This window comes from Neurospora tetrasperma (assembly GCF_000213175.1).
Source record: "Neurospora tetrasperma FGSC 2508 unplaced genomic scaffold NEUTE1scaffold_2, whole genome shotgun sequence".
NCBI lineage: Eukaryota > Fungi > Ascomycota > Sordariomycetes > Sordariales > Sordariaceae > Neurospora > Neurospora tetrasperma.
In genome coordinates this window covers 2962341-2986775 of record NW_009799100.1, presented here as the reverse complement: position 1 = coordinate 2986775, position 24435 = coordinate 2962341, and the positions used below count along the sequence as shown (strand labels likewise).

General features: G+C 52.5%; 11 protein-coding genes across 11 annotated transcripts; 7 read left to right on the top strand and 4 right to left on the bottom strand.

The window, feature by feature from the left end:
• Nucleotides 1-311: 311 nt before the first annotated feature.
• NEUTE1DRAFT_38357 (uncharacterized protein) lies at nucleotides 312-1893 on the top strand (the record flags this gene model as incomplete). The annotated part of the gene is made up of 4 exons (XM_009850441.1): nucleotides 312-420; nucleotides 517-573; nucleotides 661-790; nucleotides 867-1893. The coding sequence occupies 4 exons, from the start codon at nucleotides 312-314 to the stop codon at nucleotides 1891-1893; spliced, it is 1323 nt and encodes a 440-aa protein (XP_009848743.1).
• Nucleotides 1894-4008: 2115 nt separating this feature from the next.
• Nucleotides 4009-4637, top strand: NEUTE1DRAFT_79248 (uncharacterized protein; the record flags this gene model as incomplete). Its single annotated transcript, XM_009851240.1, has 1 exon — nucleotides 4009-4637. The coding sequence occupies one exon, from the start codon at nucleotides 4125-4127 to the stop codon at nucleotides 4635-4637; it is 513 nt and encodes a 170-aa protein (XP_009849542.1).
• Nucleotides 4638-7363: 2726 nt separating this feature from the next.
• NEUTE1DRAFT_116469 (uncharacterized protein) lies at nucleotides 7364-8579 on the top strand (the record flags this gene model as incomplete). The annotated part of the gene is made up of 2 exons (XM_009851239.1): nucleotides 7364-8052; nucleotides 8140-8579. 2 exons carry the CDS (start codon nucleotides 7943-7945, stop codon nucleotides 8348-8350), a joined length of 321 nt encoding a protein of 106 aa, XP_009849541.1.
• Nucleotides 8573-8980, top strand: NEUTE1DRAFT_116468 (uncharacterized protein; the record flags this gene model as incomplete). The annotated part of the gene is made up of 1 exon (XM_009851238.1): nucleotides 8573-8980. The coding sequence occupies one exon, from the start codon at nucleotides 8600-8602 to the stop codon at nucleotides 8897-8899; it is 300 nt and encodes a 99-aa protein (XP_009849540.1).
• A 1133-nt stretch (nucleotides 8981-10113) lies between these two features.
• On the bottom strand, nucleotides 10114-11844 carry NEUTE1DRAFT_79244 (uncharacterized protein; the record flags this gene model as incomplete). Its single annotated transcript, XM_009851237.1, has 2 exons — nucleotides 10114-11350; nucleotides 11407-11844. The coding sequence occupies 2 exons, from the start codon at nucleotides 11842-11844 to the stop codon at nucleotides 10340-10342; spliced, it is 1449 nt and encodes a 482-aa protein (XP_009849539.1).
• Nucleotides 11845-12205: 361 nt separating this feature from the next.
• NEUTE1DRAFT_60563 (ATP-dependent rRNA helicase rrp-3) lies at nucleotides 12206-14029 on the top strand (the record flags this gene model as incomplete). Its single annotated transcript, XM_009851236.1, has 3 exons — nucleotides 12206-12490; nucleotides 12578-13602; nucleotides 13665-14029. The coding sequence occupies 3 exons, from the start codon at nucleotides 12206-12208 to the stop codon at nucleotides 13900-13902; spliced, it is 1548 nt and encodes a 515-aa protein (XP_009849538.1).
• A 144-nt stretch (nucleotides 14030-14173) lies between these two features.
• Nucleotides 14174-16444, bottom strand: NEUTE1DRAFT_128716 (uncharacterized protein; the record flags this gene model as incomplete). The annotated part of the gene is made up of 1 exon (XM_009851235.1): nucleotides 14174-16444. One exon carries the CDS (start codon nucleotides 16442-16444, stop codon nucleotides 14174-14176), a length of 2271 nt encoding a protein of 756 aa, XP_009849537.1.
• Nucleotides 16445-17468: 1024 nt separating this feature from the next.
• NEUTE1DRAFT_79235 (uncharacterized protein) lies at nucleotides 17469-19012 on the bottom strand (the record flags this gene model as incomplete). The annotated part of the gene is made up of 1 exon (XM_009851234.1): nucleotides 17469-19012. One exon carries the CDS (start codon nucleotides 18849-18851, stop codon nucleotides 17583-17585), a length of 1269 nt encoding a protein of 422 aa, XP_009849536.1.
• A 1293-nt stretch (nucleotides 19013-20305) lies between these two features.
• Nucleotides 20306-21786, top strand: NEUTE1DRAFT_79233 (uncharacterized protein; the record flags this gene model as incomplete). The annotated part of the gene is made up of 2 exons (XM_009851233.1): nucleotides 20306-20434; nucleotides 20510-21786. The coding sequence occupies 2 exons, from the start codon at nucleotides 20362-20364 to the stop codon at nucleotides 21634-21636; spliced, it is 1200 nt and encodes a 399-aa protein (XP_009849535.1).
• Nucleotides 21787-22225: 439 nt separating this feature from the next.
• NEUTE1DRAFT_99462 (uncharacterized protein) lies at nucleotides 22226-22541 on the bottom strand (the record flags this gene model as incomplete). Its single annotated transcript, XM_009851232.1, has 2 exons — nucleotides 22226-22250; nucleotides 22339-22541. The coding sequence occupies 2 exons, from the start codon at nucleotides 22539-22541 to the stop codon at nucleotides 22226-22228; spliced, it is 228 nt and encodes a 75-aa protein (XP_009849534.1).
• Nucleotides 22542-23420: 879 nt separating this feature from the next.
• Nucleotides 23421-24177, top strand: NEUTE1DRAFT_121122 (uncharacterized protein; the record flags this gene model as incomplete). Its single annotated transcript, XM_009851231.1, has 1 exon — nucleotides 23421-24177. The coding sequence occupies one exon, from the start codon at nucleotides 23479-23481 to the stop codon at nucleotides 24175-24177; it is 699 nt and encodes a 232-aa protein (XP_009849533.1).
• Nucleotides 24178-24435: the final 258 nt, after the last annotated feature.

Below are 24435 nucleotides of genomic sequence, written 5' to 3'. Positions count from 1 at the left end.
CCCCAGGCTGTGGCTTCACCTTTTACTATTTCATCCCAAGTCGTACCTTCCGCACCTCCCGATTTTGAGAACTGTTGCTGGGGAGCCGCAAGATTCTGCCTCCCTCGCCCGCCTCTTTTTTCCAAAACGCTTCTTCCATTCACTGGCGGTTGCCCACCTCCTCCTTCTTCTACCCATCGTTGCTTGGGTGCAGTCTCTCCTCCTCGCCCTTCATCAACACCAAGTCACTTTCTCTCCCCACCACAAACCTCTATACCACTACACGTCCTTGGTAGTCCCCTCTTCAGCGCTAGTCCACTCTTTCCTCCAAGATGTACTCGTCTTCGATGCTCGTTGCGCTTTTTGCGCTCGTCAACTCCTTGCCTGGAGCACTTGGGGGCTTCTCGTCGACTGCGACCGGAAATATCGCCATATACTGGGGTAAGCAGCTTCTTTACAACCGACATGGCGCGCACTTCGTCGAATGTCATTCAAGGGCTAAAGGAACTAACCTCGTTTTCAACGCTCGCGATACAGGACAGAACTCTGCGAACCAAGTCGGTGGTCAGCAGCGCCTTGCCTACTACTGCCGCAGTACGTAGCTATCACCTCACCTTCACTTTTGGTTCAAAATTGGGCCAGACAGCCTTCCTGTCACTGATCTAACACTGAACCAAATAGACACAAACGTCAACACTATTCCTCTGGCATTTCTCAATGTGATTAGAGACACTGAGATGAATTTTTCGAATGCTGGAGACGATTGTAGCATTTTCCCTGGCACCAAACTGATCAAATGCACTCAGATTGAGTAAGTTCCTTACTCTTTCAACTCACTTCCCCCTCACAGGGACACCAAACTTCTAACCACCATTTCGAGGACACAGAGAGGATATCAAGACCTGCCAGTCCCTCGGAAAGTCCATTCTTCTTTCCATTGGCGGCGCTACTTACTCTGAGGGCGGCTTCAGCTCCCCGGCCGAGGCAATCAGCTGGGCCGACCGTCTCTGGGCCATGTTTGGCCCAGTCTCCAACTCAGACAAGCGCCCCTTTGGCACTGCTGTTATCGACGGTTTCGATTTCGATTTCGAAGCCGTCGCCCAGAACATGGTCCCCTTCGCCACTCGTCTGCGCTCACTCATGGACTCCGCCGCTGCCACTTTCGGCAAGAAATTCCTCTTGAGCTCAGCACCACAATGCCCTTTCCCAGATCGCGCTAACAACGACCTTCTGCAATCTGTGGCATTCGATTTTGTCTCTGTCCAGTTCTATAACAACTACTGTGGTGTACACACCTTCCAATTTGGCTCCCCTAGTCAGAACAACTTCAACTTTGGCACTTGGGACAACTGGGCCAAAACCGTCAGCAAGAACAAAGATGTGAAGATCCTCCTGGGAGTCCCGGGCAGCTCGTCAGCTGCAGGTACCGGATACATTGCTGGAAGCCAGCTGGCCAACGTAATCAAGTACGCCCAGACGTTCTCAAGCTTTGGCGGCGTCATGATGTGGGACATGAGCCAAGTCTGGGCCAACGCCGGCTTCCTCGACAGCGTTGCCTCGGCCCTTGGCTCAACCGGCGGAAGCGGTGTCGGTATAATCCCGACGATTGAAACTACCTCATTGCCTGGTTCCACCACGACTTCTTCCACGCCCGTAGTGCAAACTGCCACTACCTGGGTTACGGTTACGATCTGGGCTACAGCCACGGTCAACGGCCCCGCGGCGACTGCTAAGAGCACGTCGACTACGACACTGTGGGCTGAAAGTACGACAGCTATCTCTGCGCCTACTCCGGCTGCTGGGCTGGTCAACCAGTGGGGACAATGCGGCGGAAATGGCTATAAGGGCCTGACCTCCTGCCGGGCTCCGTATAGCTGTGTCAAGCTCAGTGACTGGTGGTCACACTGCAATTGAGCGTGGAGCAATGATTCGTTTCATCTCTGCTACCCAGAAAAATGAGTAGTGGATGGCAGTCGACACTCTGTGGGTTTTGGGCACGAATTTCCGGTCATTCTTGATCGATATCGACTGATGTGGACTGCGCATTTCCCATTGCACATATCCGGCGTTCTCGTACTCTCTTTGTTTATATTTCTGTACATATACAAATACTTTCCTGTTTCTCACCTCTTCGAGCACTCATGGCACGACTTGAGATGTTATCGTTCTATTGAGGACGATCGAGGGACCCGGGAGGTCAATAAGCCTACTCTTATATCATGGTTTTTCTTTGGCCTCACTTGCACATAATGCTAGTGGCATTATGTGGCATTCTTCACTCTTGGTTCCCGGAAAAGCTTTAGCTACCAGATAAAGTTCGGGATGTGGGAGAGCGGACCATGTCACAATAAGAGCTTATTATGACTATGTTGATCGATTTCCTGACGTCCATTCAACCTAGGCTATGGGTTTCATTTTGATAGTTCTCCCAGCCACAACCCCTTGATGATCTTTCATGGAACGGAGTCTTGACAGTCCGTGGGCTTTCGGATTTCTTGTTTTGGGTATCGGGCCGCAGGGGAATCAACATAGTAGATAGCGAGCTACCACAGGCTGTACTGGGACAAGGTGTTTCTTAAAATATACCCGCGAACGGTCTTTTGACAGCTTGGTCTTTAGTGACCTGTACGTAGAACTCTCGATTTTTTTCTTGCCTTTTTTTTTATTCAAAGAAAAAAAAAGTTGAATGAACAACGTCTCGTGTTCGGGGCATTTGAAAGCCTTTTCACTACCAGATTACACTCCTTCCGCCACCTGGATACCTCATACGTTTGCAAATCCAGACGTTTCATACGTAAGGCGCGACAATCGATTGATAGTACATGGGCATCCGAAACCATTGAAACATTGGAGGTTTTTATAGATCGCAAGCCCGCTCCTGATACGGGATGTGCGGAGACGTTTCCTCCGCATCTCTTTTCGTTCATTTTGCAGCTTTCCAATGATGAAAACTTACTGTGAGTGTTTGCCGTAACCTTAACCATGAAACGCCCCAAGAGTCCCGGATATCCAATCCAAGGTTTCGCCATCGGAGAAGAAATAAGCTCACGTACCAGGCTAACACGAGCTTACTCCTACATACCTCCCGTCCCTTTACAAAGTTGCAATTACCCCCTGTTTCTCCAGAGTGTACTGTAACAATGGTCAGGACTCTGACATTTCAAGAAAATCTTGGCAAGAGCGGAATGTTACTGGACATTGTATAATTCTGCCGGCACTGGATGGATATGAAAAGCGACCCAAGAATTGATGGCCGGCCTGCGGGACGCTTAAATGGATCCTTTTTTCTCGTAAGCTTAAAGTTTATTTCAAAGTTAGTATGTAGATCTGTGAGGTTAAGGAGGATTTCGGATCGCGGCTGTTATTGTTGCATCAGACTATCGCGTAGGAGAGCTAAATATGCTCGCGGCTCAAGTAAAGTATTAGGGAAGAAGTCTTCAAATTCGGATCGCAATTTGGGAAGTAGAGTGAGTACAATAACGAAGAGCGGCCGGTGACTGTAGACGGCGAAAAGTTCGCTTGAATAGGTAAGCATCACGAAATATATGCGACCGATCGCATTACCTTGATTGCAACGGGATAGTCGATCTCTCGTCTTATATCAACCACTACAGACCTGGCTTTGGGATGATTGGATAACGTGATCCGGGTAGCAGGCATACTTCTAACATACCCCGGAATTCGATAGAGTCTAACTGGAGGCCGGCATCACTTTAGCCTCATCTGATTGTGTTCCATACACACCTCTTGCTTGAGCCATTCGATATCGTGAGTGAAGATCGCAGGAGAGTACGATGGGAGACAACAAGAAAGGAAAATGGCAATGTTCACTCCGAGGCGGCAAGTAGGCAAGCTAAGCTGTCACGGCCATGATGATACCGGATGTTACCTTCCCGTCATTGAATACAGGCGAGCGTTTGAGTATGAAACACTAGAGTTTACCAAGCGGGCTAGAAAGGAGACTCGCCTCCATGAGTATAACAACCCCTTCACGAACCTCCCAATGTCGATAACAATTAAGGTCAGCAGAGTCAAGTTCATCAAGCCAAACCAGTCCATCCAAATCTCTTATTTACTTAACAAGAAATCAACCTACGCCAAATCCCCCAAGATATAGAGTCGTCCTGAAATATAGAGTCGTCAAAATGACGCGCATCCTCCTCACCCTCCTCGCCACGGCTGCCGCCTTCCAAGGCGCCCTCGGCGCCCCCTTCCCTCAAGCCGGCGGCAAGCCCACCGGCACTGCTCCTCCGGCCCTGCCCTCCAGGCCTATCGGTCCCGATGGCACCCCGCCTCAGCCTCCCCGGCCCCCTATGCCCCTAGGCACCGGGATCGCACTACCTCAGCCTCCCCGGCCTCCCTTTCCCCTCGGCACCGGAATCGCCCCGCCTCAACCTCCCGGGGCTCCCCTACCCCTCGGCACCGGAATCACCCCGCCTCAGCCTCCCTTGCCCGCTAGGCCTATCGGCACCGCTCCTCCGGCCCTGCCACCCAAGCCCATCGGCACCGGTAGCGCACTGCCTCCGCCTCCCGCGCCTCCCAAGCCGACCGCTACTGTTCCGGTCCCTAGCTCGCCACCTAAACCCACCGGTCCCCCGCCCAATCCTACCGTTACGGCTTCCGTCCCGGTCCCGCCTACGCCTACGACTACTGTTTGAGACCCACTAAGCTCAGCCTGAGCGGTGTGACGGGAAAATCGCTTACCTCTAAGCACGATAATCAAGTCAGAGACTTGATGTAGGATGGGAGGGGGTTGTTAGTCGGCGAAATGGACAACGGGAGGATTAATGACATCCAATGTGTAAGATTATGATAATGATAATAATGATGAATATTGGTGATTTTGATAGAGGGTTGGAGATTTTGAAAGTCGGAGGTGGAAAATGGTTCTGGTTCCGGCCCCGGTTCCCATTCGGCGCGGCACAAGGCACTGGGTGCCTGACGAGAACGGAGTGCTTCGGGTCGTAGAAGCGGGCGTTCGAACTGTTGATGGTATTCTCCGGCGATTTGTTTCAAGTTATTAAGCGTTTGGCTTGTCTAGGTTTTGGATTCGTTTTTAGAGGATCAGTATTTGTATCAAATGTTTCTTTCTTTTGCGAAACCTTTGAAGTTTCAAGCTCATCCTTGAAACGCTTGAAAGTTATCCTAGCGTAGCCTGGGCCAACTCCAAATCTGTGTGGGAGTGAGGCCGAGCGATTTAGGCTCACATCCGGACAGTAGTAAGCTTAAAGCTCATTCACAGACCTTTAGCTGCGTATATCCACAAGTAATTGATGCAAAAGGTCTTCGAAATTATTTTCATGTTTGGTGCTCACATGAACCGCCGAGTGTTGTTACCCGAAATTGATCACGAATTGCGGGTTGCTAGTCACGAGATCGAGACCCAAGCTCGCTCAACATTGTGCCTTGATCGTTTCATCGAGAAGGTCAACATGAAAAAGTAGACTTCCGAGTGAAATAATCCGTCCAGTTGATGACATGTGATGAATCGATCCAGACAAGCCGGAGTACCATCTGCGGTGCTAGACCCTAACCCTCACATAAGGGGCTTAGGGGTGTTGGGGTGGAGGATCTGAAGGATTGCGATGACGATGGTGATGATGATGAGGATGGCAATCATGGTAATGCTGTTCCCAGTGACGATCTGGGAATCCCATATCAGATGTGCAGCACGAGGCGCACGTGCGAGCTAAATGGAGAGAATGCCATACCATGCAGATACGCGCAGGCGCGGGCATGGCAAAATTTCTCAAGGTGGAAAGGCCGAATCATGTCGGACAACTTCATGCGATGCGTATCCGATGATCGCGCAGACGCCTGACGTCCTCGTTTCCTGCATGTAAGTGAGCATCCCCGTGTTTTCTTCAGCAGATGCCATGATGCGCAGCTTTGAGCATGGCAATGAACGAAGCACTTCCGTACTGTGTGCAGCGACCTGTCATTCTGTCATCGGGCGGTTCCGAATCTCGACTTGGAGCATTGCAAGGCGGGAAAAGGGGAGCAGAAGACGTCAAGAACGTCAATGGAAGCGATCGCCATCGTCAGTAAAACGGGAATTGTCCGGTGGGCCTAGTGCGGGACCCTGATTTCCCTGAAAAGGCAGGAAAATGGACCCTTTGGGGCTTTGGTGCAGAGCCAAGACTTACATCATCACCGCTTGGCGGCGGTGACGACGTTGTTGACGAAGGGGGTCCAGAAGAAAGCCTGGCAGTTAGCGTCGGTTGTTGTTGGCAGCGGAGGAGGAAATTTTTAGGGGCAGTGTATTTTTGAACAGAGGTGAAGTGGAAACCAACAAAACACCATGACGAAGGACCAGTGCAGTGATGACCTCCTCCCATCGCGTGGCTATGACGAAGACAGAGATGACGGGCATCGGGGGGAATCCAACACCGACAGTAACTGGGGAAGCCCATGAAGCTTTTACGACAACTTTGACGGGAGAAGTTTCACGAGGTCCACTCTATCCAGCTCGGTTCTTCGGGACTCCGTTTGAGGCCGAGCTTGCTTGTGTCGGGCTTCAGTTCGGTTAACGTCTCGAAGTTGCCGTGGGTATGGCCAGACCTCACCGCAACCGCTGGGCGCTGGGAGGGACAGACGGAAAAAAGGGGTCTTTGTTGACATTATTTTCCAATTTCGCGGTGGTGTTGAGATCGTGGGCGGCGAGATCGTTTTAGTTGAGATGGTGCTAAAATGGCACGATTCTCGACCCAGTCTTGTTTCCCATCCATACAGATCTCCCTAGACGCCGGGCCAATCCGTTCCTTGCTTGCACCTTCTCTCACACATGCAGGTTTTGGAATGTGGCTTCATCCTGTCCAGAACTGGGCGCATTGCGACCGGCCAAGCTCAGTGTAGGGATAGGATGTACATATAGCAGCAGTTGACAGCGAGAGAGTCCGGCGTCAGGCAGTCACCTCAGTGGCCGCGGTGGTGGCCACGCACTTTCTGCAGGAGCCGTCTGGGGTGCGTGCAGCTGGCGGCCGCTTCCGGGCATACGGCTTGTGTAACGAGGGTGTTGACCCTCGGCTTGGCGCTTGAACTTGGCGCTGCTGTCCCCCCACAGTTGACCACAATCCCCGGCCAATCGAACGACGGCAACAAGGGCGCACTAGCCAGTGAACGTCTGGGGATAGTGGGTGGTCAAAGAGAGAGACGACAATGGAGAGGTGAACCGGGAATAATAAACAGCTGGTGACACCACCCATCAAACTAATCACCCCACCATGGGATGCCCTCAGATGCCTTCCATACCACCATAAGGAATGATCTTACGGCTTGCCGACTCCCCCTTTGGTTAACAGGCCTGCTTTTGCATATGAACGAGAGCCTGGTGTTGCATTCCATATTGGCTATCTACCTACATACCCAACCTACACACCCTGATGCGAAAGGGACAGAAGGGGAGAAGGATACCTACATATACCTGACTCGTGCCCATCAACAACAGAGTAAGGGTGATCGCTGAACACATCAGAGCATCTCTTCCCCCCTGGCGACTAAAAGTGTTCCCAATCTCGTCTTACAAACGTTGTTCAAACTCCGCAACCCGATCTGCACACTGCCCTGCCTTGGCCCTTCTTGGACCTTCTTGGAGTCTCCGCTTCCCCACGCCATCTCACGCTCGAGGACTCCGCCGCTATGAGCTAGGCCTGCCGTCGACAGGATCCACCGGACGTCAACAATAACACATCTTTGAAATACATAAGAAGACGTCACTTCCCTCCCTTTTCGAACGGAAGAGATCATCATCATCATCCATCGATATATCACATCTACAAGCCCATCCATCATCTATTTATTCGAGCTTAAGACGCATCAGTCACTTATTGCAACATCGAAAACATCATCGTCATCATCATCCACTACAACAACAGTCAACAAGCCCGCTCGAGCGCTGTCGCCTATTCTTGAACACCGTGACCAACAACAAGTTCAATCAACAACACCATTCAAAAACGCCAAAATGAACCGCCAACAACCTGCCCGCCTCCTCACCACCTCCGCTCGTGTATACCCCAGCTCCCTCCCCCACCTCTACCAAGCCTCCCACAAATCCTCCAAGGGTCTCAAATGGTTAGTCTTGTCTTGTCCCACTTCCCCGCAGACCACCCCTTTCCCCTCTCCATCTTGTAATCTAAACTAACACATTGCCCTCTAAAGGCTTCCACCCCTAGTAGGCATTGCTGCCATTGGCTACGGCATCAGCACCTACCGTGAAGCCCAAATGCAACGGCGCGTGGCGGCCATGGAGCAAGCCGAGTTGGAGAGGCAGCGCCGCGCAAACATGTTGGCGGACGCCTATGGTGACCGTGGCAGTCTTGAGGAGCTGGAGCGGGCTGTTAGGGCGTATGAGGCTCAGCAGAGGCAGTGAGCGAGCGAGTTTTGTGATCTCATCGCTGCTCTCCGCCGACGCATTCATACAACATGACGGCGACGGCGAAACTGATCGACTGAGGCGACAAACGATATTGAGCCCGATCATCATGCAATGATTTACGACGATTTAACGTTCTTGTTGGGGGATGGTGTTTTCGGCGTTTTGGGGCCCAAGTCATCGGACGGGGCTGATTTTCTTTTGTTTTGGGTTTTTTTTTTTTTTTGGGAGTATCATGGGATCCGGATGGGAATATGCATCAGCGTCAGAAGCATTGCATACCTGCGTGCGCGCAGTCTGAGCCATGCGATTTTTTTTTGGATATTATCCTGGGGATATCTTGAAGAACGGATACCCACGGGTGTTGTTGGTGTCGCTTTGGAAGAAAGGTGGGAGAAGTCACACTGGCCGGCGCCTGATTTATTTCAGCATCGTCAGGATACCAAAAAAGGGAGGAGAGATGGAGGCGAAAGCAGGACGAAATGCCCATCGCCAGCTTTTGCGCCGCATATTTTCCCTCATTTTCATCTTTATTCGACGTGTTAGCACTTTAGGCTTCACTATCACCAAATTTACATAGGTGCCCGGTATTTTGAGGGCGTAAAATATCACAACATTTGAATGAACACAAATGCTCAAATCAGTGACCAAAATCGTGATCATCAACGAAGAACACCATCTCCGGACAAAAATGCCCCTCCAAGTACCTTCCAGCCATGAACAAACACAGCCGACGACCTTACCCAAACGAGCTTCAAGCGTGAACAGATCTCCCCCTCCAAGCAAAAAAGCCACAAGAGCCAAGAAGATGATCCCCCCCTCACCCCTTATTCGTTTAGCCCAACCTCCCAAGTGCTGTCTCGGTGCCTTAAATCCGAGACCCAGCCGAGCGTATCTACGGCAGACAGGTACGGAAGTACGGAAGGTCCTTTCCGAAGGTGCAGCAACAAAGTTACATCCACTCCTGTACCCCCCTATAAAAATTCATGATGAATGGGATCATATCAAGCCATTGCCCACTCGAGTTCGAACCACCTCCCACGGGCACCGCACGCACGCAACCTCACGGACGGCACTCCAGATGGGACCACACGGCAACGAGTCGCCGAAAGGCTGGAGGTTGATAAGTGCCTGGCTTGGCTCAGGAAGTGGAAGTGAAAGTGAAAGTGGAAGTGAATGATGGGTGGAATACACAACAGCGACGGCAACAACAACACAAAAAACAGAGCGAAGAAAACGAGGAGTAAATAGACACCTATCCAGACGTTCAGGTTATGTGAAAAGAAAAAAAAGAAGCAATTCCCACCGAGCCACCTTAACGACCACACCACGACATCTCGCACATAGGGTACCGGCAGCAACTTGTGGTCGTGGACAGTACAGGAGTATAATCCATCCCATTCGGTCCTGTTCCCTCCCTCTGTGCTCATGTCGCTGAGGTCGCGTATTACCGTACTCCCAAGTGTGTGAAACCTACCACTTTGCTGTTGTGCCGTCATCTGGTTTTTTTTTTTCTTTTCTTTTCTTTTCTTGAGCCGGGAGAGGATGGTTGATGCAACCACGGGTGACACCGTTACAGACCGGTGCAAATCTGGTATCTTGCCAAGGTTAATTTAGCAGGAGAAGGGTGTTACTGACACCGTGGGTGTGGCAGAGAGCGGATAAGGGAGGGCACAGTGAGGATGATCATACAGTTGATGGGTGTGTTGACACAATGTTGTTGTTGACAGCGGTCTGAGCGAGTTAAGTGATTGTCTCATACTATGAAGCTGCGAGGAACCTAGACCTATAGACCTTCTCGAACAACCTGGTATATGTCTCTCTTCTTTGCTACCAACACCAATACTATTTTCCGATGAAGGGTTATTCCCAAGATACCGGCCCAGTGATTGAGGGCATATGCTAACCGTAAAACATGACGTGAAATATGGACAAAAATGGAAAGGAGACCGGGTCTGCGCCACGTACACTACTTCAGGACGTCCATCATTTTAAAGCAGGCTTCTTCTTTCCTTTCGCCTGTGCCTCCTGGGCAATCTCCTCCTCCTCGTCCTCCCACTCGCCGTCCTGCTCCATCTTGGTATTGGCCTGCTCCTCAGCATCACCAGCCAGTCCCTCGCTGTCAAACCCGTCCTCGGCATCGTACATGTCGCTGTCATACGGGTAGTCGTCCATGTCCATCTCGTCCTCGTCGTCGCTGTCGTCCTTGCTCTTTCCGCCGGTCGCCTTCTTGTGGGCAGCCTTCTCGGCCTTCTTTTTCTCCACGTTCGCCTTCTGTTGCTTTTTGCGCGCCTCCTTCTCCCTCCTCTTCTGTTCCCACTTCTTCTCGAGCTCCCGAATCTCCTCCTGGGTCTTGTGCACGTACTCGTGCCACAGTACCTTTCCTGAGCACATGCCCTCCTCGACCTTGGTCATGCGTAGCCGCATACGAGGTCCGAGCTCCACGAGCTTTACTGCCCTGCGCTCAACGTTGTCGTCATGACCTTCCTCTTCCTCCTCGGCAGCCTCCACCGCCGCGATGGCAGCCCGAGCCTTGGCGCTCTTCACCTTCTTCGGGCCTTGGTCTAGGATCTCAATCTCGGCGTCGGTATCGTATTCGCTGCCGCTTGTGCCGTCCGTCATGTAGCCTTGGCCATCTTCTCCACCGATCATGAACTCTGAAATGTCGCGGAGCTTGCCAAGGTTCGGGAGGCCGCCTTTCCTGCTCTTGGACTTGATGAGCTTCTCGGCGGCGTTCAACCGCCTGAGGGGCTTGGACATGCCGACGGCCTTTGTTGTGATGGCGTAGTGACGGAAGTTGATGATGAATGAGCCGTCGTTCTCGGGCGACTTCTCGCGGTTGAGAAGTAATACTCTGCGAATCGACTTGAGAGGGGTCCTCTGGGGGTTGATGGGAGGAAACAGGGATTGGAAGGCAGTCGTCGTGATAGACTCGAGGTGCTTGGGGACCTTGGAGTTTGCGTCGGCGTTGGGATCTGTGAAGTTGTTCATGACCAACTAGATTACATCGTTAGCATGCTCCATATGAAAAGAGTAGGTTGACAGCAACATACCAATGGGGGAGTGAGAAACTCCTTGCCGCCACCCTTGGGATGCCTTTGCGCTCTCCGCACATCTTTTGCAAGAGAGTATTTGTCGACTCTGAAGTTAAATGTAGGGCCCCGGGGAGCAATAGCGAGTCTGAGGTTGGTATTTCCGGATTCGGATCTGGAGAAGAGCAAAAGATGGGTGACGCCTAGCGGTCCGCACATGGTAACGTAGTCGCGCAGTCTGTTGGCCTTTCTCTCCTTCAACCTGGTCGCGGTACCGGGCTCCATGACTCTCCTGACGTCGGTGGCCAATTGACTGATGCTGGTTCCTACTTCGCCGGCGCCAATGCGGATGACCATGCTCTTGGGGTCCTTGCGGTCGGCATGGCCGTTGAGGGCCGCCGAAGAGACGGGGTTCTTGGCGCCAACGTGGGTTCTCTTCTTGACTCTTTTCCTGGCCATTGTGAATGTATGGGTGAGTTGTCGGTTAGTGGGTGATGTGTGTGGTGAAGAAGGAGGTGGTGGTGGTGATGATTTGATTTAAAGATCTGTAACTGGCAGACTCGAACACTGAAGCAGAACTGTGCAGGCAAATGTCTATGGGGGGGCGTCCCTGATGGAGAGAGAAGCTTGGGACAATGGCCCATTCTGACAAAAATTTCGGTGGGGCCGGGGCTTATCGTGCAGGACCCGCCAACCGATAAGCCTGGAAATTTGGGGAAGATCAATGGAAAGTGACATAAAAGTTCACTGGGAAGTCCGCCCTTCGTAGCGAACACCGTCGGTCCACTCCCATTATTTACCATAACTATCACCGACCATCATGTCGACAAAACGGAGGAAAACTTCCGACGAGCCCAGCGCCCTCAAAAAGGCGGCTGCTCCTTCTGCACCCGAGCTGAAGAAGGAAAAAAAGGTCAAGGATAAGTCGACCAAGGACAAGTCCAGCACCAAGAAGACAGAGAAGACGGAAAAGAAACAAGATGCGCCAGAGCCAACAGAGGAGTCAACTCCCGCCACCAACTCGACAGAAGAGGACTCCGTGACTCTCGACGTTGCCCCGGAACAGGAGGAGGTTGAGACTGTTAAGAAGACCTTTAAGGATCTTGTATGTTCACTTGTCAACTAGGCTGGTCCATGCCAGTGCTGTACCAAAAAAAAGTAAAGAAGCGGTGCTAACCTATGTCCTACACAGGGAATCGTCGACGCCCTCTGCGAAGCTTGCGAACGTCTCGGATACAAGAACCCGACACCCATTCAAGAACAATCGATTCCCCTCGCCCTCCAAAACCGCGATATCATTGGTATTGCCGAGACTGGTTCCGGTAAAACAGCGGCCTTTGCCCTTCCCATCCTACAAGCGCTCCTCGACAAGCCGGCCCCTCTATTCGCCCTCGTCCTTGCGCCCACAAGAGAACTTGCAGCCCAGATCGCCCAAGCCTTTGAAGCGCTCGGTAGCTTGATCTCGCTAAGATGCGCTCTGATTTTGGGTGGTATGGACATGGTAACACAAGCAATTGCTCTCGGCAAGAAGCCCCACGTTATCGTTGCGACTCCCGGTAGACTGCTCGACCACCTGGAGAAGACCAAGGGCTTCAGTCTACGTTCCATGCAGTACCTGGTCATGGACGAAGCCGACCGTCTGCTCGACATGGATTTCGGCCCAATTCTCGAAAAGATCCTCAAGTTCCTTCCCCGCGAGCGCCGGACGTTCCTCTTCTCCGCCACCATGTCCAGTAAGGTCGAGTCTTTGCAGCGCGCCTCGTTGCGGGACCCCCTCAAGGTCAGCGTATCCTCCAACAAGTACGCAACCGTCTCGACGCTCAAGTCCAACTACGTTTTCATCCCACACATGCACAAGGACACCTACCTGGTCTACCTCTGCAACGAGTTTGCCGGCCAGACCATCATCATCTTCACCAGAACCGTGCTGGAAACCCAGCGCATTGCGATCCTGCTCCGCACCCTCGGTATGGGCGCCATCCCTCTCCACGGTGGCCTCTCGCAGTCTGCTCGTCTCGGTGCCCTGAACAAGTTCCGTGCCGGTTCCCGTGAGATCCTCGTGGCTACCGATGTTGCTGCCCGTGGTCTCGATATTCCTAACGTCGACTGCGTCATCAACCACGATCTTCCTCAGGACTCCAAGACCTATGTCCATCGTGTCGGTCGTACTGCTCGTGCGGGCAAGTCTGGTCATGCTATCAGCATTGTCACACAATAGTAAGATCTACACCCCGCCCCGCCTTATTCTACCGAGAACGGTGAGCCTAACCATGATGTAGTGATCTCGAAATTTGGCTCCGTATCGAAGCTGCTCTCGGCCACAAGCTTGATGAGTATCCTTTGGAGAAGGACGAGGTTATGGTGTTTAAGCCCCGCGTCGAGGAGGCGCAACGCCATGCCAGGAACGAGATGAAGTCTTTGATGGAGAATCAGGGCAAGCACGGTGGCTTGCTCAAGAGGAAGCGCGGAAACGGCCAGGGTGGCGGCCGTGATCATATGGATGCTGAGGAGGGTTAAGAATCTATGACATGAACGTAGCGAGGCGATGTTTTCTGGTTAAAAGCGAACAAAAACACGATAAAATGTTGAAACCAATACCCGATGTTCGGCTGAGCGCAATATGTTGTGTTGGAAGTACATGTCGCGATATGAAGATACCCGGTGACTGCAGGAAGCTTGGTCCAAAACGCTATGTATATTTAGTCAAATAATGGAGGGTCGCCTTGACATCGATATCCCAAGCTCCAATTAGGACGGACGATATCAATCTTAACCACTGAAATGCATATCAAGCGCCCTCAGTAAGCACCCGCGTCCAGTCAAACTTCCTCCATCTCTTCTTAAACCCATCAACCCTCTCATCACTCCTCGACCACCTCCCCTGCCTCTTGATAACATCCGGCTCAGAATCCAACATTCCGCCAATGATTTCCCTCGCAAACAAATCGCCCCTCGGCCACCGCTCCGAGTTCTCCACCACATGGCCCAACCCCCCATCCAGATTAAACCACACATGGAAATACGGCATCTCCTTGGCAATACTCCTCCTAAACGCCAGTTTTCCCATGCCGCCCTCGCGCGCCGCCTTGCCCGTATCGATCACCTTCTTATGCTGCGCCCACTCGTCGTCGGCCGAGAGCATCGCTTCCCGGAAGAAGGCGGGCGCGGTGTCGCCCAGGTCCCAGGGGATGGGGACGGCCATCATGGCGGCGTGTAGTCTCCTCCCGGGAGCGGCAGCGTTCTCGTAAAAGAGCACCTCGCGCCCCTGTTCGTGGTAGAGGCGCGTGAGCGACTTTTGGAAATTGCGGATTTCTTCCCACTCGTCGTCGTCGCACTCGAGCAGGTTGGTACGGTGGCTGATGGGGACGATCAGGGCGCCGCCTTCGGCACCCGTTAGTTCGGGGGAAGTCGGGAGGGTTAGGTAGACGCGGGTGGCGAGGGAGATGATGGGCGCGACCGGCAGGTTCTTGGGAGGGGCCTGCTCTTCGTGGTGGCACAGCGGACAGGTGTCGAGGATGCGGTTGAGTTTCCTGTACTCGGCTACCGCTACGTTCTTGAGCGAGGCCTCGTTCTTGTGCACGCGCTTGGCCAGCTTGGCCGCGTTTTCGTCCAGGTACTCGAGGTCGTTGTCGAATTTGGCGTCTTTGGCGATGCGCTCGGCTAGACGAAGGCCTTCGCCGCCGGCTTGGCCGCGAGTGCGCCGTTCTTCGCGTACCATGTCGTCGATGCTCATGTCTTCGTTTTCGACGACGGTGCCCCGCTCGCGGCCCCGTTTGGTGTTGGTCACGGCTACGACTTCGCCGCGCGGGCCGGCTAGCATGCGGTTGTGCGAGGCGTCGAGGACGACGGCGGCGCCGGACACGCTACCTGCTTGGAAGGCATTGCCGGCTTGGAAGGCGGCCATGGCGGCGTTATACTCCTCCTCGAGCTTGGCGGCCTCTGGGGCCTTGCGAAGCTTGGCCTTCATAAGGGCGGCGCGCATGCGGTTGAGGGTCGATTGGTCGATGGGAGGCGCTTTTTGTAGTTGATCCTCGATGATGACACCTTGCGCGGGCGGTGATGATTTTTCGCGGTCTGGTGATTCGGGTCGCTGGGAACGCATCTTTGCCATACGCTCTTCGTATAACTCGCCTGTTGGCTTCTCTTTGCCAGCGTAGCCCTCACCGTACAGCTTCCTCCTGTCCACCTCGATCTTCTCTTCTCTGGCCTCGTCGAATTCTTCCAGGCTTCCAAAACGCTCAAGAGCAACCTCCTCGACTGTCTTGCCCGTCTGCTCCGCCGTCGTGTAAACTGCCTTTAGCTTGGTCATTCGCCATTGCGACCCTTCGTCACCAAATGTGTAGTTGACTTCTCGCTTCCGTGGAGGTTCCTGCCCTCTCTCGATATCTCGCTCAACTGGCATGGACCAGTTCTCCATCTCAGCTAATCCTCTATTGACCTCCCTCTCATGTAGCACCCGTTTCGGCTCTTCCTTTTTGGCCGATGGGCTCCTCTTCCTGCCTCGTTGAACGTAATCGACATCTACCGCAGATGGTGCTGTCATCCAAGAGTCGCGAACAAGCGCCGGTTTGTCGACGTCCATGGGGGCCTTCTCCTCGTCCGGCAAGGGGAGGTCCTCTTTGGCGTCTGTCGGTTTGAGGTCTTTCGTGTCCTTAGTGCTACGCCTGCGGTCACTTCTATGCTCCCTGTCCCTTTCACTGTACCTATCACCCGACCGGTCCCTGTGTCTGTGTCGGTGCCGCGATTCCTCTTCGTGGTGGTCGTCATGACGCGAATGGCGCGATCGCTTGTGTCGGTGTCCATCCTTGTCATCTTCCTCGTCGTGGTCGTCTCGAGATCGATGTGATCGGTGGCGGTCACTGTCCCTATCTCTGTGTCTGTCTTTGTCTCTCTCTGTGTCCTTGTCCCTATTTCCATCTCGGTCGCGGTCGCGGTCTGATGATCTGTCGCGGCGATGATGATGATGTTTGTGCTTGCGCCGTTGTTCCTTTTCTTTTGCGCGCTCGCGCTCCTCCTTTTCCGCAGCGAGCTGCTTCTCAAAGTCTTCCAAACTGTCCATGTTGGCAGATTTCGATTGTGGGCAATCGGTTGTTGTTCAGTCGAGGCTACTGCATGACAAGTTTGATCGGTTGATGGTTTATGGAGGATGCTGCAGTGGAGTGACGTATTTTAGCGGGATATCCAAAAGCGCCAATTGCTACTTACACTAACCGCAAGAGGTAATATTCCATTCCATATCTTATTCAGCAACCTCACTTCCATCTGATCCCTCGATAACCATCTACCCAACAAGCATTGGATGATGTTGAGGTAAAGTTGTATGAGTTTATCCGTATGGCCACGGTAGTAGTCCTCTTACCATACGTCAACATTCTAAACATTATGCTGCATAGCTTGGCCATTTTCACTTTTAGAGTTCTACCATTTATCACCGGCACTGATGTCTTGAGCGAAACGGTACCCCCTAGCACGCTTTATGTGAAATCAACAGGAAGATAATTAAACGAAGCCTAAGCTTAGCTGCACAGAAAGCCATTTGTAGTTTTCAGAGTGTTGATGATTGATAACCCTCCAATGGGTAGGAAGAAGCGAAAGTCCAGTCTTTGTGCCGCCAACTATGGTAATGCTCCCAGATCATCTTCATACACGCGTCGTCCATGTTGATATACGCCCAAATACTATCTTGATCTTGATTCATAGAAATTACTGGCATAATAAATGTTCTTTTGAAAGAACAGGAAGAAGATATTTTAACAAGAAGATTATTGGCAATCAAATATGAGATTGTATCTGATATTCTACCACGTCACGTCATGCACATACTGTGATGAACGGGTGTGACACCAATTTAAGTCTTGCTACCTGAAAATGCTGCAAAGGATATTTGGTTGGGCACACAGGATAATGCTCTCTCAGCTGGGTGCCTTCAAAGTGAAGAATTACATTGATCTGATCTTATCGAACCTTGAAGTGCCTTGACAATAGACCAGCACGCCAACCTTTTTTTTTCTCGAAACAAAAGGTTCATCATCACAGGAAGTTAAAAGTCTGTATACATATGTACAGCAAAGAAAAAAGCGAATGGGTATATGAAGCACCGAAAAAAAACCAAAAAAAACCGAGATATCCCCGCCTGCCTATCTATCATCCAATGTCAAGCCACGTTGAAAAACTTTATCAAATTTGTTCCTACTCCATCACCTTGTGTACGTGTTCTTATACAGCTGCTGAGCCTGTGGACTGTGTCCATACTGGTTGCCAAGAACCTTCAACGGGTCCACGGGACCGTAATCCGCTGGGTTATACGGAGCGTAGTGAGACGGATGCGGGATACGCGGGTCTAATTTCTTCAAAGCCTCCTCCCTGTGCTCCTCGGACGTTTCCTGGTGAGTCTGTAGTCCAAAATTCTTGTCCAAAGCGGGAGACGGGAACCCGCTGCGTAATGATGGGTTCGGGCTTGCTTGTGGCCGGTCGGACGAGTATGACTGACTGGAATTTCGGTTGGAGGATGGCAGAGATTGAGGCTGAAGGTTTGATGGTGCGTGGTAGAAGTCGCCTGGCATCTCAATCGGACCATTTGAGACCGGTTCAGGGTTGGTAACAGACAGCTCCTGTGGTCCATTCCGGGTTCCATAGCCGAAAGCAGCGGGTGCCTTCCCGTAGCTGTTAGGACGGTGGTAGGATCCAGGAGTACTTGACCGGTGTTGACTGGGAGTAGCAGATAGCGGTCGCGGGATCTGATAGGGAACACCGGGAGACTGAGGTGGTGTACCAGAGGCCGATGAGCTGGCAAATGTAGGCGAAAACTGAGGGCCCGGAGAAGCCACAGCCGGTCGTCGGACTGTATTCCTCTTGTCGGCCGGGTTGAACGTCTTCAGCTTTCCGTCCTCGATCATAGCCTGAAGCACGCCAGCATCCAGTAACTCGGCCTTCTTGATGATGCGTCTCACCATTTCCCCACCCGCCTTCTTCATTTGCGACTTGACAAAACTCATGACAGTGCGACTGCACTTGATCTCAATATCCTCACGAAGATATAACCCATCCGACGGTGCCCCAAGAGCTGATAACCCCATCTCAAGTGGCTCTGGAGGCTCAAAGTTTGGTTGATTACCGGCGATGCGATAGGTGTTGCGAAGGTCAACGTTCATGGGGGCGTAAATGTGAGTCTGAAGACCCCATGGCATGTCGTGAAAGCAGCCATTGAACTTGATGGTTGTAGCCCCCATCCTCCCAATTCCAGGCAGAATCGTGACTCGTTCGGTGATCTCGTACCATGTCGCATAATACTCGTCTGTTTCTGCATCCTGGGGGGCCGCGATGGGCTTGTGGTCGAGGACAAGAGGGTTAAGAGTAATAACTTCAGAATGAGAATGAAGGATGTCGATGGCCAACTGTCGTGGAATGAAGCCCGGAATGGGCGTGATAACAGTGAAGGCTTCCTTCTTGCGCAACATGGTGGACATTGGGTGCTGTCAGCAGATATGTAACACCGATAAATGGAAGTGTATACACCTCTATAGAGGTGTGGGTAGAGTATGGTAGCCGATCTCCGAAGCCTGGAATTGGTGAGTCGCTGGAAATTGGCCCAAGTCGAATGATGAATCTGGCCCTGGTGTGAGACGAGAGATGAAGCAAGGGAAGACGTGGAAGGGAGAAAATCCAAACGGATCTTGGGGGTCAGCTTGAGTATAATGGATAGAACGTGGAAGAGGTAGGTTGGTAGGGCTGAGTATCATGAGGGGCAGCTTGTGGATGGCCGCTTGGTTCCCGGCCACGCTGCCTCCTGGTAGTGCCGAACAGACGGAGCTTGCCATTACGTTTGTGGCTTACTTCACCAACCCAGCTCCCATCATCCACCATTTTGAAGAGAATTTTGATGCAAGAAGAGGCCACCGACTGCGCCCACTCCCCAACGCGGGACCACCGACCATCCGCTTAACATGGGTTTAGCGGTCATTGGCATTGGTGAATAGCCCCCGCCAGCATCCTGCCTATAGTTCCTAACCTTTTCCGAAGATGACGTGAGACGGTTTTTCTCCCGTCGCTTATCCCGGTCTCGTTCAACATTATAAAATTGCCACTCGACAGACTCCGCGAAACGTTCAAAAAGCATCCGTATCCGGCTTCGTTGCTAGGCGTGAAAAATTTAGTTGAAACTGGACAAGTGGACAGACCTCATTGAACAATAGCCTGTGAGGTCGACGAGGCCTTCGGGGCTTGTCTGCCCGCGGCAAGTGCTATTCCATCCAACCGTTAAGATCCTAAAATATCCAGGCACCCATAATACCAGGGTACAACTTATAGAACGGGGCCGCAAAGTTACCAGGTCGACTAGCTACTCACTGCGGTTGAGGGCTGTGATATTCGTAGATTAACATCGGCTCGGCTGAAAACAAGAAGCTGTCAAGCAGGCCATATGGGCTATTGATATAGGCATGATAACAGGGTATAGGTCGCCAACTGATTTAGTTCCAAGTTGGTAAAGGATGATGGATGAGATGCGAGCCGGCCAGATATGGATTGGATGTCGAGGAACATGAAGGCGTAGTTGGAAGATAGATGGGTGAGAGGATGAAAAGAGACCAATGTTGAGGTTTCAGTCATTTCACTTTGGGGAAAACAAAATGCCAAGCCTTACCTACCCTTCACCCCACCCATGCCTTGATGGATGGAATCTTTCCGCCCGCTACATACGCCAGGCGATCAATGGGCTGTTTTTTTTTTTTTTTTTTTTTTTTTTCTTGCGGTGTTGCCCCTCTGTAGCCCTCGGACATTCACTCCGTCGCAACCACCTATGACCATCCTTACAGTAGTGACCCCGCCGCTTACGACATCCGTGAAACTTTCTTCCCGAGACTCATTACAACACCATCTCTGCGCAAACTGAAATCTGCAACAACTTTGATTTTATCCGACAGATAACACAGAGATCACCAAACAATCTTCCACACACCCGTGCACAGCTGTCGCACAATGGCTTCGACTTCGGCATCGTCTGCCGCCAAGGCTGACCAGCCTGTTGCCATCGTCTGCGTTGGCATGGCAGGTAGGTCTACGCATGCTCATGTTCTGTGCTTTTCCCAACCGCAAGCGGAATCATCCAGCTGACCATGTTCCCCAGGATCCGGCAAGACAACCTTTATGCAACAAATCAATGCCCATCTCCACGGAAAGAAGGAGCCCCCTTATGTCATCAACCTCGACCCAGCAGTCACCCACTCGCCCTTCGAGAGCAACATTGACATCCGCGACTCGGTCAACTACAAGGAGGTGATGAAGCAGTACAACCTCGGCCCCAACGGCGGCATTCTCACATCGCTGAACCTCTTCGCCACCAAAGTCGACCAGGTCCTCGGCCTACTCGAGAAGCGCACGGCGCCCAAGCCCGACGACCCGACGCACACGCCCATCAAGCACATCCTCGTCGACACGCCGGGCCAGATCGAGGTGTTCGTCTGGTCCGCGTCGGGCCAGATTCTCCTTGAGTCGCTCGCTTCATCCTTCCCCACCGTCATCGCCTACATCATCGACACCCCCCGGACGAGCTCGACGTCGACCTTCATGAGCAACATGCTGTACGCCTGCAGTATCCTTTACAAGACCAAGCTGCCCATGATTCTGGTGTTCAACAAGTCGGACGTTAAGGACCCGGCTTTTGCAAAGGAGTGGATGACCGACTATGATGCGTTCCAGGCTGCGCTGCAGGAGGACGAGACCAACAACGCGTTTGGCGGAGCGGAGGGCAGCGGCGATGGCATGGGCTCGGGCAGCGGATACATGGGCTCGCTGTTGAACAGCATGAGTCTGATGTTGGAGGAGTTTTACGCACATCTGAACGTGGTGGGCGTCAGTTCGCTGTACGGGACGGGCATTGACGAGTTCTTTGCCGCGGTTCAGGAGAAGGCAGAGGAGTTCAAGCGCGACTACCAGCCTGAGCTCGAGAGGAGGCGCGAAGAAAGGGAAGAGAACAAGAAAAAGGCTCGGGAGAGGGAACTCAACAAAATGATGAAGGGAATGTCGATGGGCGACGCGGCGGGCGACGTCACAGTGGGTGACGTCAATGATAAAGAGGCCCCCGAGCCGTTGAGCACGGACGAGGAGAGCAGCGACGAGGAATATGGTGACGATCCCAACGACGAGTATGACCGCGAGGGATTGCAGGCGAGGTACGCCGCTGCCATGCAGGGCGAAGATGATTCGGTTTTGGCCGACGCAAGTTTTGCAAAGTACCTCCACAGCCAGAGGTGATGAGATTGGCCATTGGTAAGGAAAGGATTTATCGAGCAATGCTGGCAAGAAAAGTGATTCAGAGGGAGGGAGAATTAGCATACAACCGGCGTTTTCAGAGTGATACCATACCAATATTTTAGGTGGCAAAAACATGATCAATAATGAGAAGCATCACAGAGCGGATCTATTTGATGGTGATAGGTGATAATGACGATGATGAAACGCAATGCTTTCTTTGTATGAATTCCCACAAGTCTACCGATATTTCCCAGAACGCCGCCATCATGATATTGTGATGAATATGATATCTCCCTTTGTCTGATCACAACAAGCCGTGGGTTCAAGGCTGGGCCATGCTAAGCAACCGCTGATGGTGCAAAATCACACCAAGATATCGACGGTTCGAGTCTCCTACGGTCCCAGCTCCCCTCGACAAATGTTCCCGTTGCCTCCAAGGCTGACTCGGCTCCCGTCCTTGGGCATCAGGACATCCCGGCCGGTCCAGATACGATGAAAACTTCAGCCCGATATGGCATCGAGGAAGAGCGACCCCTTTCTACACCTCCTTTATTGGCCCCAAGTCGAACAAAGTCGAATAAGAAACCATTTACCGAGCCTCGAACTGAACCATTCTATTACCCCCAAACCGTCGTTAGCACAATGTCTTCTCTCCGACATTCTCAGAATTTTCCATAGGGTAAGCTCAAAAAAACAACGTACCTCTTGGTGCGCTCCTTATACAAAACACGCGCACCGCACTTCTGGCAGCGGATAGGAGCGCCCTTCTCGAGCGGCACGCGGACCGCGCAGTCGCCGCAAGTGTACCACATAACACTGCTGCCACCGCTGTTGCCGTCGTTGTTGGAGGCGCCGGTGGTGAAGCCCTGGGAGTTGGGGACTTGGTACTGCTCGCGGGAAGACATCTTGATTGTTTGTGTTGTGTTGGGGGTGGTGTGGTATTTGTAATTTGGGTTTATTTGTCGTCGGGTTTGCTCGGATAGATTGGATGACGGTTATACAACGTGTAAGATTGTCTTTGTGTTGAGGCGACGACAAATCGATGTTATGCGATTTGGAGCGGAATGCGACGATGATGTCGTTCGGTTGATGATGATGATGGATAATTACCGGTGGAGTGGTTTGCGACGAGAGGGACGGAGCGCTACCTATACAGGCGAGTTTCAACTGGACGCGAACAACAAAAGGTAAAAAAAGGCGGAACGCTGAGGCAGAAAGTTCCAGACTTTGACAAAGGGTGACAAAAGCAGGCGGCGTTCGGACCTTGCGAATGCAAGTTACCCCTGTCATATAAGGTCTCCACTCTACTGTGGGTAGCTGTCAATGCGGCAGGCAATTCCCCCACGTTTTCGGCGGAGTTTGGAGGCCGAGGTTGTTCGCGGCAGCCCTGGCGCCTCACCACTGTACACTACCGGGTCGATGCCCGCCGGCAAGCGGAGGTGAGACAGGGACGGGGAACGGGCCCGGTGCTTTGTGTTTGGCTTTGGGGTCTTTTCAAGATCCCGCCCTGGGCCTTTCGTCCCGAATCTCACTGAGCGACTAGTTGGTCATCAGCTTAAAATCATCATACAAGAGTCATCAGTGGTGTTTCCTTTCGGATTTGTCACGGAGAAAGGCGTTTTGTTTGGTTTTTTGACATTTTGTTGCTTTGGTCCTTGGTTACGGGGCGCACTCAGCAAACAATCATTTTCGGCATCATTACATAAGTAGTGAGATCAACTACACTCCTAGTACCTACTGGTCGAAACTTCTGTTGAGTATTTCAGTTCAAGTTCAACTCGGGGCTCCTCGACATATACAATTCTTCAAACACATCACTACGTCATACGCCAGACTGCAGCCATGGCTTCCTCAACCGACAAGAAGCCACCAGCAACACCAGCTCCACGCTCCATCGTCCCCGACGCCAACACCTTCGACCCCAGCCTTCCCGCCTCCAAGTCAGGCGCCGGCGCCAGTAACACCACCACCTCCTCCTCCGATACCCAACCCAATTGTCCCTTCTGCCACATCTCCTCAACTTTTCCCCCCTACCCCCCTACCTCCCCTCCTTCTCCCTTCCCCCCATCCACCTCCACCTCCCCCCAACCACAAACCTTCCTCCTCCTCTCCACCCCCCTCCTGATCGCCTTCCTCGACATCATGCCCCTCTCCCCGGGCCATCTCTTACTCTGCCCCCGCCGGCACGCCGCCAAACTCACCGACGTGCTTCCCGATGAAGCCGCCGAATTGGGGCGCTACCTACGGATCCTCTCGGAAGCGGTGACGCGGGCGACGGGGATCAAAGACTGGAACGTGGTCCAGAACAACGGGATTGCCGCTGCGCAGGTTGTCGAGCATATGCATTTTCACATCATTCCCAGGCCAGGGCTGAGGGAGGCTGAGAGGTTTACGAGCACCATGTTTGGGAGGGGGAAAAGGGAGGATTTGGATGAGGACGAGGGGGAGGAGTTGGCGAGGAGGGTGAGGGGGTTTGTAACGGAGGTGGTTAGGGAGGAGGTGGAGGAGGAGAGGGGGCTAAGGGAGAAAGCAAAGCTGTAGGGCTGGGTTGGCTTTGGCTTCGTTTTGGGACTTTGTTAGATTGTAATCGGGCGATGAAATCTCTGTGGTCTTTGCTTGGCCTGAGGGTCTGGCGTAGAGTTTGTGCTCTTGTGGTACCGAGTCAATGATGTGAGTGGATTAGCGGGGGGTTGGTCGGGAGGGATGTCACAGATGTGTGGTCACTGAGCATAGCCAGTTATTAATCTCGAGCGAGCATTTTCTGATGTCATTATTCATTATTTTTCATCTATGGGGGGG